The sequence below is a fragment of the Bos taurus genome, chromosome 17 (assembly GCF_002263795.3).
Source record: "Bos taurus isolate L1 Dominette 01449 registration number 42190680 breed Hereford chromosome 17, ARS-UCD2.0, whole genome shotgun sequence".
In the NCBI taxonomy this organism is placed as follows: Eukaryota; Metazoa; Chordata; class Mammalia; order Artiodactyla; family Bovidae; genus Bos; species Bos taurus.
The window spans coordinates 5,992,288-6,007,733 of NC_037344.1; the positions used below are offsets into that span (position 1 = coordinate 5,992,288).

The 15,446-nt window shown below is 44.9% G+C and overlaps 1 protein-coding gene across 2 annotated transcripts in view; it reads left to right on the plus strand.

The window, feature by feature from the left end:
• The first annotated feature begins 780 nt into the window (after positions 1–780).
• GATB (glutamyl-tRNA amidotransferase subunit B) overlaps positions 781–15,446 on the plus strand; it is a 102,444-nt gene continuing 87,778 nt past the window's right edge. For both annotated transcript variants that reach the window (NM_001046343.2, XM_024977334.2), the window contains exons 1-2: positions 781–973; positions 3,283–3,433. In NM_001046343.2, the coding sequence (NP_001039808.2) occupies positions 798–973; positions 3,283–3,433 (327 nt within the window). In that variant the 5' untranslated portion in view covers positions 781–797. The remainder of the gene's footprint in view (positions 974–3,282; positions 3,434–15,446) is intronic.

Below are 15,446 nucleotides of genomic sequence, written 5' to 3' on the forward strand. Positions count from 1 at the left end.
GAAGCAGGAAAAAAAAAAAAAAAAGAAGTCCACTGGGATGATGGTATCTGCTATCAAGGCTTCCGTTGTATGTAAGGAAAGTATTTTCAAACACTGGCCAAGATCAAAAAGAAAAATTTTAAATGTTCCTGAGGTTTCAATCTAGGTCTATCTCCCAAGAACCTGTGCTGAAATACAGTCCTTATGGTCTAGGTGAAAGCATCCTATTTTTAACTTCTCTGTATGTCTAGTCTACCAAGAATGTAAGTTCCATGAACATAGTGGCTATATCTGCCTTGATCACTGCTGAATCCCCCGTGTCTAAGAACCATGGCGAGCATATTGGCATGCAAATAATTATTTCTTGCAGTTATGCATACACTGGTGTCTGAAGTGGAAAAGGAAGCAGAAAAAAGAACTGAGTTGGCGGTTCAGAAAGTCTTTACGGAGATGTCAAGGTCATTTACTGCAGCCCGACAGGTTAACTGGTATATAAAATCCCAGCCAGGTTTCTCAGCTTTCGATCTCTGGCACGGCCTGCTCTCTCTCACACGTGCTTACAGCTACAAACCTCTCCAACTCCCCGCTAGGAGGAGTCACACCTTCCGACCCAGAAACCCTCCCACTCTCCCGGCTATTTCTGCTTCCCGCCCCCTCTTCGCCTGGTTCCCGAAGCCTTCCGGTCGCAGTGCTCTCTGGTAAAAGTAGTCTTCCGGTCCGAGTCTAGAGCGGTTTATCTAATTTCTTAGAACTACGTTTCCCAGAGAGCCTTGCAGCAGAGGGAGGCTGTGTCACCTGACCAGGACTCTGGAGAGACAATGGCGGCGCCCATGTTGCGCTGGTGCTGTCCTGGAAGGCGTTTTGCTTTCGCCCGGGTTGGCTGCGGTTCTTGTCACAGAAGAGGGCCTCCGACTGGGTCCACGTCCAACGGGAAAAGAGGGCAGAGCTCAGTGGCTCAGCAGCCCCACATCACAGCCCAGAAGCCGAGAAAAGGGTATACTATTTCATACCAGTATTGCCCACTTAAGTTGAGGTAGAACTGCGGGACTTGGGAGACGATGGCCACTACAGACTTCCCTGGTGGCTCAGACGGTAAAGCGTCTGCCTACAATGCGGGAGTCCCGGGTTCGATCCCTGGGTCGGGAAGATCCCCTGGAGAAGGAAATGGCAACCCACTCCAGTATACTTGCCTGGAGAATCCCAGGGATAGAGGAGCCTGGTGGGCTGCAGTCCATGGGGTCGCGAAGAGTCGGACACGACTGAGCAACTTCACTTTAAAGCCCAGCCTTAAGCCTGGACGTTCTGGTGGGCGGGAACGTGTTGGGCTGTATATTGCAGCCCTGAAACCTAAATAAAGACAGGAAACTGGCTGTCTTATCAGTCCCTATCCCACATGTAAACCACTGTCTTCAGATAGCCTTATTTGGGTAATTTGAGAGTGTAAAATAGCAAGTGTTTTTTTAAATGTTTCACAGACAGAAGAGTGGTTCAGTCACCTTAACTAGTAGTCAGCCCAGTATCAGTAGAAGTGGGATCTTATTTAGCTGACATGTATTTAGCACAACTGGGCCAGCAGTGTTTTACTACTAAAAAGGAGCCTTTACCTACAAGTTCTGGATGGGTGGCTTAGAGTTAGAAAACACCACCTATCTGTGGAGGCCTTTCATGTTGAACGTGTGTGTGTGTGTGTGTGTGTGTGTGTGTGTGTGAACGTGTGTGTGTGAACGTGTGTGTGTGTGTGTGAACGTGTGTGTGTGTGTGAACGTGTGTGTGTGTGTGTGAACGTGTGTAGACCTAGGAAGATGCAGCCGGTATGAGATCTTCCCTCTGGTTGTGTAGAGACTGTTGATTATTTTGCTCAATGTCCTCTGAACGGGTGCTTATATTTCACTATATAAGACCTAAATGATTTCTTTTTAAGTGCAGAAACATAAGGCATGTGTCAAATATTCATTTTTTCCTTTGAGATAGTTAGGTTGCTGTTATTTTTGCTTTTCTTTTTTAACAGAGGAGAAAATGTCCAGAAGCACTGGTTCTGTTCTTTTCATTAAATTAGATTGTTTCACTGTGAAAAGTGAATGAAAAGTTTTTTCGCTTATGTAATGAAACTGCAAAAAAAACATTGAATAAGGTTTTAGTGAATGCAGATTTCTGATGACTTCGTAGTTTAATTCCTCTCAATTATAGTTTGTGATTGCAAGCTTTAAAATTCCTTAAAAATAAGGAATTCACCAGTACTATAAATACAGAACTTCATGTATTGAAATGATTGAAACAAAACCAAATGCATGTAAATAAAAATTTTGATAATAGAGAAAATTGCTTGAGAGAAGAGCAGGATAGGAATAGACAGAATATGGAGAGAGTATGTGTACACCAGGCCATCTGCAGATTGCCCAGGATACATGGGGTTGATAATAACCCATGGAATAAGCACACTTAGATGAACCTAGGGAGACCTGTGTATGGGATGGATGTTCATACAGACCCAGCAGAGTAGGAGTGACCAGATAAGAGATTATTGTAGCATTTAAACTGCACTATTGCAGCTTCTTGGGTTTGGTAGCAATTAAGTTTAAAACATGCAAAGGAACCTGGCACTAAATGTCTGGAATTTAAAGTGATTTGGGGAACCAGGGAGGGGGGGGGAAGCCACTTGTGATGATTTAATGTTTTCCTTTGTGCAGAATTCCGAAGATTATCATTTAGTACTAATCCATTTTATCTGTATCACTATGGTTACTTTACTTGCAAACCATTGTTAGAAAACGAATTCAAAACATGACTGATAATTTCCCTTCCTTTTTAAATAATGAGATGTACAACTATTTATTTACCATTATTTCTCTAGTGGTAAAATCCTGTTTCCATTAATTCTAAAAATGTTCACAAAATCAGCTTTCTTTATGTACTGAGTGATTAACTGACAAGGGACAGTTAATTTAGAAAATGGTGCTTCTCATTAAAGTCAGCCAAGCAGTCTCCACCTGATAACCATTTCTAAATTGTTTTCAGATGCCATATTCTTCCTTTCTGTTAGCTGGTTTGCACAGTGAGCTCTTCTTATGCCATGTTATAAATGAATCTTGCTTTGCCAGTCTTCTTGGTGTTCATTTTGCATTGCTATTAATTTAGTCACCCAATACAATGTAACACATTTTTTAAAGTAGAATATACAGTTTTAATAAGTTAAAAGCACAAGTGGGAAGCATTAGTAACATTTGCAGGTTAAGCTCATAGAAACTCACTCATGGTAATAGATCGAACCTAATGACTTCTTAACCATTATGTTCTCCTCCTTAGTGAACCTGAATGGGCAGCTGTGGTAGGATTGGAAATTCATGCCCAGATTGCCTCCAACTCCAAACTCTTTTCTGGATCTCAAGTCTGCTTTGCAGCTCCTCCCAATTCTTTGGTATCTTTTTTTGATGCATCTCTACCTGGAACTTTGCCGGTAAGGTTTTTATTTAATGCTGTTTTCATTTGCAAAATGTTCATCCTTCACTGATAACTCTTAGGAAATACTTGTTTAGGAAACTTTGAATGGAGTGGGATGGACTAAATGTTTTCTAAAGACTCATCTCTGAATTCTAAGCGTAAATGTCATCCGTTTGTTCATACATTCATGCACTCATCTCACACACAGTTTAGAATGTCTGCTGAATACTAGAATGTCTGTGCTATGAACTGAAATAGAAGGATGAGCAACTATCTTTGTCTTTGAGAAGTTCAAAGGCGAGCTGGGGAGATGTGTCCTGTGTGAGTACTGTGTGATTATTCCTGTGAAGGTCATAAGCACAGTTTAGTTTTGGATCCCCGAGGAGGGATACCTAATTCAGTATGAGGACTGTTGTGAGAAATTGGGGAAGGGGTGTGGTTCGTTAAGGAAAGGTCATTGGGGGAGGTGGTGTCTCAGCTAGCTGAGAAGCCAGGTCAGAGTCAGGCAGGTACCTGGGGAAGGAGAAGTCTGGCCAATGGAAGCAGCATATGTCACGTGATTTTACAGTGTAAGGTTCATAATGATTGTGGTTTTGAAAGTTAAGAAGGGCTCAGTAACACAGAAAAAGTCAACCATATGATGCTTTGAGTTAATCACTGATCTGTCTGCTCCTTTTCACTAAAACCCAAGGAATGACTGGGTCCAGGGTACTCATCAGCAAGATTTTTAACATGTATTTTCATATAGGTGGTTTAATTTTTGAAGAAAAGGATGGAAGGAACAGTGTGAATATTGGGGCTAATACTTGGCTCATAGTCTGTCCAGGACACGCATTATCAGCTGGATGTGGGGTTTCCTGCCAGCCTTTCAGGGAAAGTGTATCTGATGGTGATGGGAGGAGGGAGTGGTTGTCCTGAGTGAATTCCATGCTCTCTAACATTTAAATACAGGTGAAAACTGGTTAAACCGAACTCTGGCAGGAGTGCAGGGGCAGAAGTTTACTTTTCCCAGAGTCATGGCCCAGAGGAGAAGGTCATGGGCAGCTGCTCCAGTGTACCTGCTGTACTCAGGGTTTCGGTTGTACTGGGGCAGCGTGTGTGTCTTGGAGTCGTTCCTTACTTGCACTTGGTCCTGGACGACCCCTATGCTTGTAAACCCTATCTAGCTGCTGCTGCTGCTAAGTCGCTTCAGTCTTGTCCGACTCTGTGACCCCATAGACGGCACCCCACCAGGCTCTGCCATCCCTGGGATTCTCCAGGCAAGAATACTGGAGTGGGTTGCCATTTCCTTCTCCAATGCATGAAAGTGAAAAGTGAAAGTGAAGTCGCTCAGTTGTGTCCGACTCTTAGCGACCCCATGGACTGAAGCCCACCAGGCTCCTTCATCCGTGGGATTCTCCAGGCAAGAGCACTGGAGTGGGGTGCTATCATCTTCTCTGAAACCCTGTGTAGGGTTGTCTTTGAATTGCTGTTGGGTCTTTCTGGGAGAAGACAAGCACAGGATTGTCTTACCTCCTTTCTCACTCCCTTCCTCTGCCTTAGAGCATCTGTTTATGGAGAGATTGTTTTTGTTTGTGAAGAGTTATAGTTTACATTTTTCAGTTATAAATGTATGAATTCTCTTTGCGGGCACAGAGTCAAATATAGTAGAAATAAATATCTATTTAGACAAACAATTCATCACAACACCTTTCCTTTCTTCCTTCTGAGCTCAGAATTTTTTTTTCCCACATGGTGGTTTATTATCAAGAGACTAGACTTAACTGCAGAGTTCTTTCTAGGTTTTTCCAGCTAGGAATGTAGCATCAGTTCAGTTGCTCAGTCGTGTCCGACTCTGCGACCCCATGAACTGCAGCACGCCAGGCCTCCCTGTCCATCATCAACTCCCAGAGTTCACCCAAACCCATGTCCATTGTGTTGGTGATGCCATCCAACCATCTCATCCTCTGTCATCCCCTTCTCCTGCCCCCAATCTTTCCCAGCATCAGGGTCTTTTCAGATGAGTCAGCTCTTCACATCAGGTGGCCAAAGTATTGGAGTTTCAGCTTCAGCATCAGTCCTTCCAATGAACACTCAGGACTCATCTCCTTTACAATGGACTGGGGATCTCCTTGCGGTCCAAGGGACTCTCAAGAGTCTTCACCAACACCACAGTTCAAAAGCATCAATTCTTCGGCACTCAGCTTTCTTCACAGTCCAACTCTCACATCCATACATGACCACTGGAAAAACCATAGCCTTGACTAGAGACCTTTGTTGACAAAGTAATGTCTCTGCTTTTCAATATGCTGTCTAGGTTGGTCATAACTAACATCTCTTTGCAGCTAAGCAGGTTTTCTGTAGTTGTGGCTGTGTGTGTGCTAAGTCTCTTTAGTTGTGTCCAACTCTTTGTGACCTTTTGACTGTAGTCTGCCAGACTTCTCAGTCCATGTGATTCTCCAGGCTAAATGTGGTCAAATGTTAGAGACAATTCAAAGTAACTAAATGTCAGCATGCCCTGAAAGATGTCTCATCATGCCCTACAGAAGAAGATACTTTCCCAGGTATAAGCATTATCAGCGTGACAGTGAAGGTGTTTGGGACATTGAGGTGTTGAGAGCTTGACTTACAGTCATTAAATGACAGTTGAAGGCTAGAAATCCAGTTTGCTTGAGCTGGGATATGTTTTTCCTTTTTTGGAGTCTACCACGCTCATGGTTTGAGCAGCCTAATGGATTCTCTCAACAGAGCTCATCGGCCTCTTTTTCAGAAATGCTTCTGTCTTTAGTATGTGACCCAGGTGACACCAGAACTACCAGAATAAGATGTTGTCACTCTCACAGCACTTCAAAACCCAGTGGTGTATCTATAGAGAAGTTTTAAAGACTCTGAAACATTGAGACAGTCGGCCTTTGGTAAGCCTGTGGAGCTGGTTTATTGATGCTCTGATATTCTGACTCTGCATTTGGTGGTTTTTGTACCAAAAATGATGACCATTTGTCAGATACGCTGACTGGATAGGAAGAAAGGGCAGCCAAAAGAATTTAGGTTAGAGTGTCAAGTCTTTTTCTGTAGACCAAATTCATTTGCTTCTGGCCCATTACAGAGAAAATACGAGGAAGTGTCTTTCGGTAGGTATTTGATGCTTCCCCTCTCGCGATTGTGTCTTTGTTCATTCACTCAACTGACATTTATTGGATGCCTCCCATGCACTAGCCATCGTGGAAGCTCTAGTGACACAAGCTTTGAAGAAGGTAAAGGATAGATGAGAGTTTCATCCTCGTGAGCTTGACAAGTGAGCAGGCAGTTGCAGTACCGTTCAGTGAACTTGCTGGTAGCGGGAATACAAGGAGAGACATTTAACACAGACATAAGGAATTGGCAGAATTTGGCCAGATAAAAGTGAATGGGAAGTACAGAGACCAGAAGAGAAACAGGACATGGCTTGATCTAGAAGCTGAAAGAAATCTGATTCGTTGTAGCCCAGGAGAAGGACATGGCCACCCACTCCAGTATCCTTGCCGGGAGAATCTACGGACAGAGAATCCTAGCAGTCCATGGGGTCACACGGAGTTGCACACTACTGAAGTGACTTAGCATGCACGCACACATGCACGCATTGTAGCCTAGAACTTGAATATGGCGTGGCAAGAGGTGAAGCTGGCGTGGAAAGTGTAGTCTGTACCACACAAGCCTCGCTAAGCAGTGTGCCTCCCACTGCAGAGAGGTCCAGGGTCAAAAGTGCCAAGGGATGGAGCGTTCTGAGAAGGAGTGAGTACACACGGTGTCAGACTTACTAAGAGTCAAGTGAGGTGAGGCCTGGGCAGGGGCCATTGGCTATTAATGGGGTATCCTTTGCAAGAATGGCTCCAGTACATTGATGGGGGTAGGAGGAAGGTGACGGAAGATAAGCTCAGGGGTGTTGAGGGAGAGGTGAGAGTTGAGCAGCTATTCCAAGAAGTTTGGCTCAGGAGGGAAAGAGAATGCAGGAGAGGATTCCCTGGTGGTGCGGTGGTGGGGACTCAGCACTGTTATTGCCAGCACCTGGGTTTGATCTCTGGCCAGGAAAGGAAGATCCCGCGAGCTGTGCAGTGTGGCAAAAAGAAAGGAGACCAAATTCCCACTGATGATACTGTTGTATTTAAAAAAGGGAGTGGAATGCCTCGGTAGTTCAGTGGTTAGGACTGTTGAGCTCTCACTGCCAAGGGCCTGGGTTTGATCTAGTTGGCCAGATAAATAAATACAGAGAGGTGATTTTTAAAAAGATAGGGAAAGGGATAGTTAGGGAGTTTGGAGTTCACGTGCACGCGCCATGTTTAAAATGGACAGCCAACAGAGATCTGCTGCAGAGCGCAGTGCCGTCGCTCGGTGTCACGTGGCAGCCTGGGTGGGCGCGGGGTTGGGGAAGAACAGATGCGTGTGTATGTATGGCCGAGTCCCTTCACTGTCCGCCTGAAACTGTCACAGCATTGTTAATTGGCTATGCTCCCAAATAAAATAAAAGGTTTAATTAAAAAAAACAAACTTCTCAGTTTCCTTAATGTTGGAGAAACTTGAGATGGTTTTAATGATGATGAATTATAGTCAACAGTAAGGTAACATCCCCTTAAAAGTATGTTAAGAAGGTAGATCTCATGTTAAATATTTTTACTGCAATAAAATACAAAATACTGCAACAAAATACTTTTTGATGCTGATGAGAAGGAGCCAATGACAAAGGGGCAATTAAAGAGGCTTTTGATGAATGTGGCAAGTTGAACATGTTAATCTGCCTGTCTCCCAGCCCCAAAGAAACCCCACAGAAATGACAGTCAAAGAATTCAAATGTTGTCAACCTATGAGAGAATGGGAGAGGAGACCAGATTGCAGGAGAGAAGGTGGACGCAGGAGGGCCTGACTTAGCAGAAGGGAGTTAAGTGTGAGCCAGGAGAGGGACAGAAAGCCTGCAGAAAGAGCACTGGTCAGGAAGGAGCTGTGTGCCCTGGGCAGCCCCAGGAAGGGTCCCAATGTGAGATCCGCAGGTATTGTGGAGGGCCAGGGGCAGGTCAAGACAGAGGGGTTAATTCATCGTCTAGATTCAGAGCAGTTAGACCGGAGGTCCTCTCCCTGCCCTTTTACAGCTGCTCTAGCCCCACAGGGATGTGCAGTCTGGGGAGAAATTCAGCTGCTGACACACTCCCCGAGAGATCCAGGCACTGGGGTCAGACTGTCTGCACTCTGCCCGCGCCTTTCCCAGCATGACCATCTCTCCTCTTTCTCGCCCTCCACTCCTTAAGCAGCAATCCGCAGGAACCCGACAGAACTTGACATCTAGGGGGAATCTCAGTAAAAAGAAGCCCATCACTGACTCGGTGGACATGAGTCTGAGCAAGTCTGGGAGATGGTGAAGGACAGGGAAGCCTGTTCTGCTGCAGGCCACGAGGTCACAAAGAGGCAGACGTGACTGACGGACTGGACAACAATAGTGAAAAAAACACCTCCCCAGCTACCTCACTGAGAGTCCTAGTGTGAAGGCCGCCAGCCAGCAAGGCCTTTGAATCAGCATTTTGGTACCTTACTTTAAGATAGAAATTGACAGCCCCAGATCACCAGACATTTGAAGAAATTCTCCAACATAGCAGACAGGGCCCAAAATAAAAGGAAAACTGAACGAAATCAGAGGCAACAGATAACGCATAGGGTAAAAATACTTTAAAAATTAAAAGCTTTTGTAAATATCCTCAGAAAGATAAGAGAAGGTAGCTGTATCTTTGAAACAGGAATATGCTACCACCTTGTTAAAATAAACAATCAGAACAGAAGCTTTAAAATTAGGATGGGAAAAAAAAAGTCCAGAAGAGTCAGAATATAAAATCAAATCTTTCAGAAAGAATAGCACATACAATGAATTGGACAGTAGGGGAGAAAATAGGAAATGGGGAAAATCAATCCAGGACCTCCAACCTCCGATTAATAGGAGTTCCAAAAGAGAGGAAGCAGACAAGAGAAAATTGTCAAACAGATGACACAGATGAATCTCTCAGAGCTGCAGGACACGAGTCTCCAAATCAGAAGGGCCTGCCAGTGACCCAATACAAGGAGTAAAAATAGCCTCCCAGGGCAGGCCTGCCATCAGGAACTAAGGGAACGCAACACCAGTGAACACGGATGACTGACGGGAAGCTGCTGTGTGACACAGGGAGCCCAGCCTGGCACTCTGCGACCAGCTAGCGTGGTGGGGTGGGAGGGAGGGGAGATATATATGTACATAAGACTGATTTCAGCTGTTGTAAGGCAGAGACCAACACAACATTGTAAAGCAGTTATCCTCCAATTTTTAAAAATCTGACAACGACCCCAAAAGACAAGAGACTAGAACTGAGAGCAAAGGCCTGGGAATCAGTCCTGTTTGACTTCTCAAAGCCGCACTTAGAGCTGGAAGATGATGGAATAAATAGTGCCTTTTAAAATCATAGGGAAAAAGTCATTCTAACCTGGAATTCTGTGTCCACCACTACAAATCAAGTGTAGCCATAGAATAATTATATTTTCAGACAGGCAGGTTCTCGACAAATCATCTTTCCAATAAAAAGGAACCTGCCGGAGGCATGGCGAGGTTCTGGGTTGCTGGCTGTGCTAGACACCTAGAGAGCCTAGCAGGAGAGGAGGGGAGGGCTGTGGAACAGAGAGGTTTCCAGAAAGGGAGGGGGAGGGAAGAGCAGGTATCTAATGCTGTGTAGATAAGAGATTTTTACAAGGAAACCAGAGTCTTTCATTGATTTTATTGAAGTGTAGTTGATTTACAATGTTGTGTTAATTTCTGCTCTACAGCAAAGTGACTCAGTTCTATGTGTGTGTCTATATATACACACACACACATACACACACATGTTCTTTTTCATATTCTTTTCCATTATAGTTTACCATAGGATTTTGAGTATAGTTCCCTGTGCTATAAAGTGTATGTGTGTGCATGTGCTAAGTCACTTCAGTCATGTCCAACTCTTTGCAACCCTATGGACTGTAGGTCACCAGGGTCCTCTGTCCATGGCATTCTCCAGGCCAGAATACTGGAGTGGATTGCCATGCCCTCCTCCAGGGGATCTTCCTGACCCAGGGATCAAACCTGAGTCTCTTACGTCTCCTGCATTGGCAGGTGGGTTCTTTACCACCAAGTGCCACCTGAGAAGACCTTGTTCATCCATTCTATATGTAATAGTTTGTATCTGCTACATCACTGACTGAATGGACGTCAGTTTGAGTGAACTCCGGGAGTTGGTGATGGACAGGGAGGCCTGGCATGTTGCGGTTCATGGGGTCGCAAAGAGTCGGACACGACTGAGCGACTGAACTGAACTGAACTGAATCCCAAATTGCCAGCCTATTTCTCCTCCACCTTGCCCCGCCTTGGCAACTACAAGTCTGTTCTCTATGTCTGTGAGTCTGAGAAACTGGAGTCTTAGAAAATAATAAGAATAGGCAATAAAATGAAAAGCCTACGAACTCCAAGAAGAAGCAAAACATTCAAGAAAGGAAATGTGATTGGAATGTACTGAGCAGCTCAGCAGACATGTATTTACACGATAATAACAAACACCAACCATTCATTTAACAAAACCTGTGATGTAATTGGGATATTGGCAAGTCAAAGAACTAAATTGTTATCTACCATAATTGGAAGTCATGTCCTAAATTGATAAAGTAAGAAAAAAAGTAACCTAAGGCTATGCTTTAGGAATATTTTGGAGCCAGTTAGGAGCAGCCTCTTTCTCCTTTTCAGGCCCTAACTTGATTGGTTGGTTTTTGTTTTTGTTTAATTGGCTGTTGTTATTTCTTTTGGCTTTTTATTTTTTTAAATAAGGCAATGAGTGAAAGGTTTAGAGCTCCCAAGAGACGGATGGATTATGAGGTAAAAAGTTTTTCAACAAGGTTTTTGTATCAAGATAATATTAAGTAAAATAATCAGATATTACCTCTGCTGATTTCTCGGCCTTCTGATGGTGAAATTTTCTCTTTTTTTCCCCTGAAGTTGAAACAGTGACCTCACCCCACCCATTCCCTCACCTGTAAATCCCGCCCTTACTCCCTGTTACGGGGAAAGGCTCGTTCACGTTCTAGACCCTTCACGCCCAGGCTCAAGCACGTGGAGGTGTCCCTGCTTCCCCACGGGTGGGGTGGCCTGCTGACTACCAACCTGGCTTTCCACTTGAATGCCATTCAGGTCATCATGGGCTTGCACTTAGGGGTGGCTTATTTTGTTCTTAAATGGATAAGTAATAAGCATGGGTAAATTCCATGGGACAGAGTAAGATATAAAAGTGTTGCAAAACATCTCACCTTGTAATTTACATAAATTATCTCTTGGGAATGGCATGGGCCAAAGTCTGGTGGCTTCATATTCCAAAAACAACCACATTGGGTTATGGGGACAGTTCATCAAATCTGTCTTCTTCCCAGGTTAAGGCAGGATTGTCTCACGGCAAATGGCCAAGAGCCATGCCCAGAAAGTGATGCCTTGTCCCAAGGTCCCCTGGCACAGCTTATTACTTAAAAATAGGAAGATAAATACCAGACACGACAGCTCAGAGATCTGAAGGCGGTTCAGGACTGTCGGGGGGTGCAGGTGGGTGGCAGGAACTGCTGATTTTCCTTATAAGTTATAAGGAAATTTATTCATACACGTAATATTTTGTTAAACAGTTGAAACTTAGATTTAAAGGAGTGACGTATCGGGGAGAGAGTTATTGATAGAATCGGGTTCCTGAGAAAGCGGGGGCTGTCCCTGGAGCTGAAGAACACAGCTCTTGCCCTGTAACCTCAGGGAAGGGGAGCCCTCCACTCATGACTGGAGGCAACTTTTGGGGCTGGGTTGCGGAAGCTTGGGAGGCTTCCCTGGTGGCTCAGACAGTAAAGAATCTGCCTGCAGTGCAGGAGACCCGGATTCGATCCCTGAGTTGGGAAGATCCCCTGGAGAAGGAAATGGCAACCCACTCCAGTATTCTTGCCTGGAGAATCCCATGGACTGAGGAGCCTGGCAGGCTACAGTCCACGAGATCACAAAGAGTAGGACACGACTGAGGGACGTTCCCAGCTCCCTTCTGATTTCTCCTTCTCTAGCTAACACTGTCTCTTGGATCTCACGCTCCTCGTCGGTGCTCTTTCCTTCCTGTGTTAGTGTGTTTGGATTTGGGGTTTGTGGGTGAGATGCTCTCTCAGCTTGTCTGTGCTTCCCATCATTCCTGCTTCTCCCTGGCTCTTGAGTGACAGTAGAGAATCCCAAGCTGACAGGTCTGTCTGCTCAGCACACGGAAGACTCGATTTCCTTGTCTTCAGGCATTCGTTCCCTGCAAGAAGTCTGCTCCTTTTCGTGTTCCCTCTCTGATGGCTCTGGTCAGGATGCATCCAGGAATGGAAGTGTTTTTATTTGTCCTGCTCGGTGTTCGGTGTGATTTCTCCGCTTACAAACTCAGCCCAGGACTGTGGCCACGTCACTGGCAGTACTCACAGTGGCTCTGCTGGCCCTGTTTGGGCTTAAGGGATGGTTTCTCCATTCGTTTTGGGGCCCCCAGCTGCCACACTGCCAGGGCGATGAGCCCTTCAAGCCCCACGTCTATGCCGGCACAGGGCCAGGGGCTCTCATTGCTCAAGACTGTCTTTTCACCCGAGGCCTGAGGTAGTCGCCTCTTCCATGTGAACCCCTCATTTGGTGGCACAAGATTTTCTGGCTGGACCGGGATTTCGTGGCTCCTGTCAGCTCCCTGCCCCAGTGGAATCCCAGCCTTGACTTCTTTGCCTTAGGTGCTTGAAATCGCCAGCATCTGGTATCTCTTCAGCCTGGTTAACAAGGTTAGTGGTAGTAAGGTCCACTCACATTTACTGAGTGCTTTCTTTATGTGTGTGTACTTGTTTTAACCTTGTCAACCCTACGGGGCAGTTTCTGTCAATATCCCAGTTAGGTAGTAAGTGGAGAAGTCAGTCTGTTGTTCCATGTCCAGTTCTGTTACTTCTTGAATTGCATACAGATTTCTCAAGACGCAGGTGAGGTGGTCTGGTATTCCCATCTCTTTCAGAATTTTCCACACTGTTGTGATCCACACAGTCAAGGGCTTTGGCATAGTCAGTAAAGCAGAAATAGATGCTTTTCTGGAACTCTCATGCTTTTTCCATGATCCAACAGATGTTGGCTATTTGATCTCTGGTTCCTCTGCCTTTTCTAAATCCAGCTTGAACATCTGGAAGTTCATGGTTCACGTATTGCTGAAGCCTGGCTTGGAGAATTTTGAGCATTACTTTACTAGCGTGTGAGATGAGTGCAATTGTGCGGTAGTTTGAGCATTCTTTGGCATTGCCTTTCTTTGGGATTGGAATGAAAAGTGACCTTTTCCAGTCCTGTGGCCACTGCTGAGTTTTCCAAATTTGCTGGGATATTGAGTGTGCAGCAATTTCACAGCATCATCTTTCAGGATTTGGAGTAGCTCAACTGGACTTCCATCACCTCCACTAGCTTTGTTCATACTGATACTTCCTAAGGCCCACCTGACTTCATGTTCCAGGAGGTCTGGCTCTAGGTCAGTGATCACACCATCGTGATTATCTGGGTTGTGAAGGTCTTTTTTGTACAGTTGTTCTGTGTATTCTTGCCACCTCTTCTTAATATCTTCTGCTTCTGTTAGGTCCATACCATTTCTGTCCTTTATTGAGCCCATCTTTGCATGAAATGTTCCCTTGGTGTCTCTAATTTTCTTGAAGAGATCTCTAGTCTTTCCCATTCTGTTGTTTTCCTCTATTCCTTTGCACTGATCACTGAGGAAGACTTTCTTATCTCTTCTTGCTATTCTTTGGAACTCTGCATTCTAATGGACACATCTTTCCTTTTCTCCTTTGCTTTTTGCTTCTCTTCTTTTCACAGCTATTTGTAAGGCCTCCTCAGACAACCATTTTGCCTTTTTGCATTTCTTTTCCATGGGGACGGTCTTGATCCCTGTCTCCTGTACAATGTCACGAACTTCCGTCCACAGTTCTTCAGGCAGTCTGTCTATCAGGTCTAATCCCTTGAGTCTACTTGCAAAGGAGTATGTCAAGGCTGTATATTTTCACCCTGCTTATTTAACTTATATGCAGAGTTTATCATGAGAAATGCTGGACTGGATGAAGCACACGCTGGAATCAAGATTGCCGGGAGAAATATCAATAACCTCAGATATGCAGATGACACCACCTTTATGGCAGAAAGCAAAGAAGAACTAAAGAGCCTCTTAATGAAAGTGAAAGAGGAGAGTGAAAAAGTTGGCTTAAAACTCAACTTTGAAAAAACTAAGATTGTGGCATCCGGTCCCATCAAATCATGGCAAATAGATGGTGAAACAATGAAGACAGTGGCTGACTTTATTTTTTGGGCTTCAGAATCACTGCAGATGGTGACTGCAGCCATGAAATTAAAGGATGCTTGCTCCTTGGAAGAAAAGTTATGAGCAACCTAGACAGCTTATTAAAAAGCAGAGATATTACTTTACCAGCAAAAGTATGTCTAGTCAAAGCTATGGTTTTTCCAGTGGTCATGTATGGATGTAAGATTTGGACTATAAAGAAAGCTGAGCACAAGAATTGATGCTTTTGAACTGTGGCGTTGGAGAAGACTCTTGCGAGTCCCTTGGACTGCACGGAGATCCAACCGGTTCATCCTAAAGGAAATCAGTCGTGAATATTCATTGGATGGAGTGATGCTGAAGCTGAAACTCTAATACTTTGGCCACCTGATGTGAAGAACTGACTCATTGGAAAAGACCCTGATGCTGGGAAAGATTGAAGGCAGGAGGAGAAGGAGACGACAGAGGAAGAGATGGCTGGATGGCATCACCGACTCAATGGACATGAGTTTGAGTGAACTCCGGGAGTTGGTGATGGACAGGGAGGCCTGGCGTGCTGCAGTTCATGGGGTTGCAAAGAGTCGGACACGTCTGAGGCGACTGAACTGACTGCCTGACTGGAGAAGTCAGATTGAAACACTGTAGTCCGACTTCCAAATTCATACCATTGCCCTTCTGCCTCATACAGCTACCCCTGGGTGATGG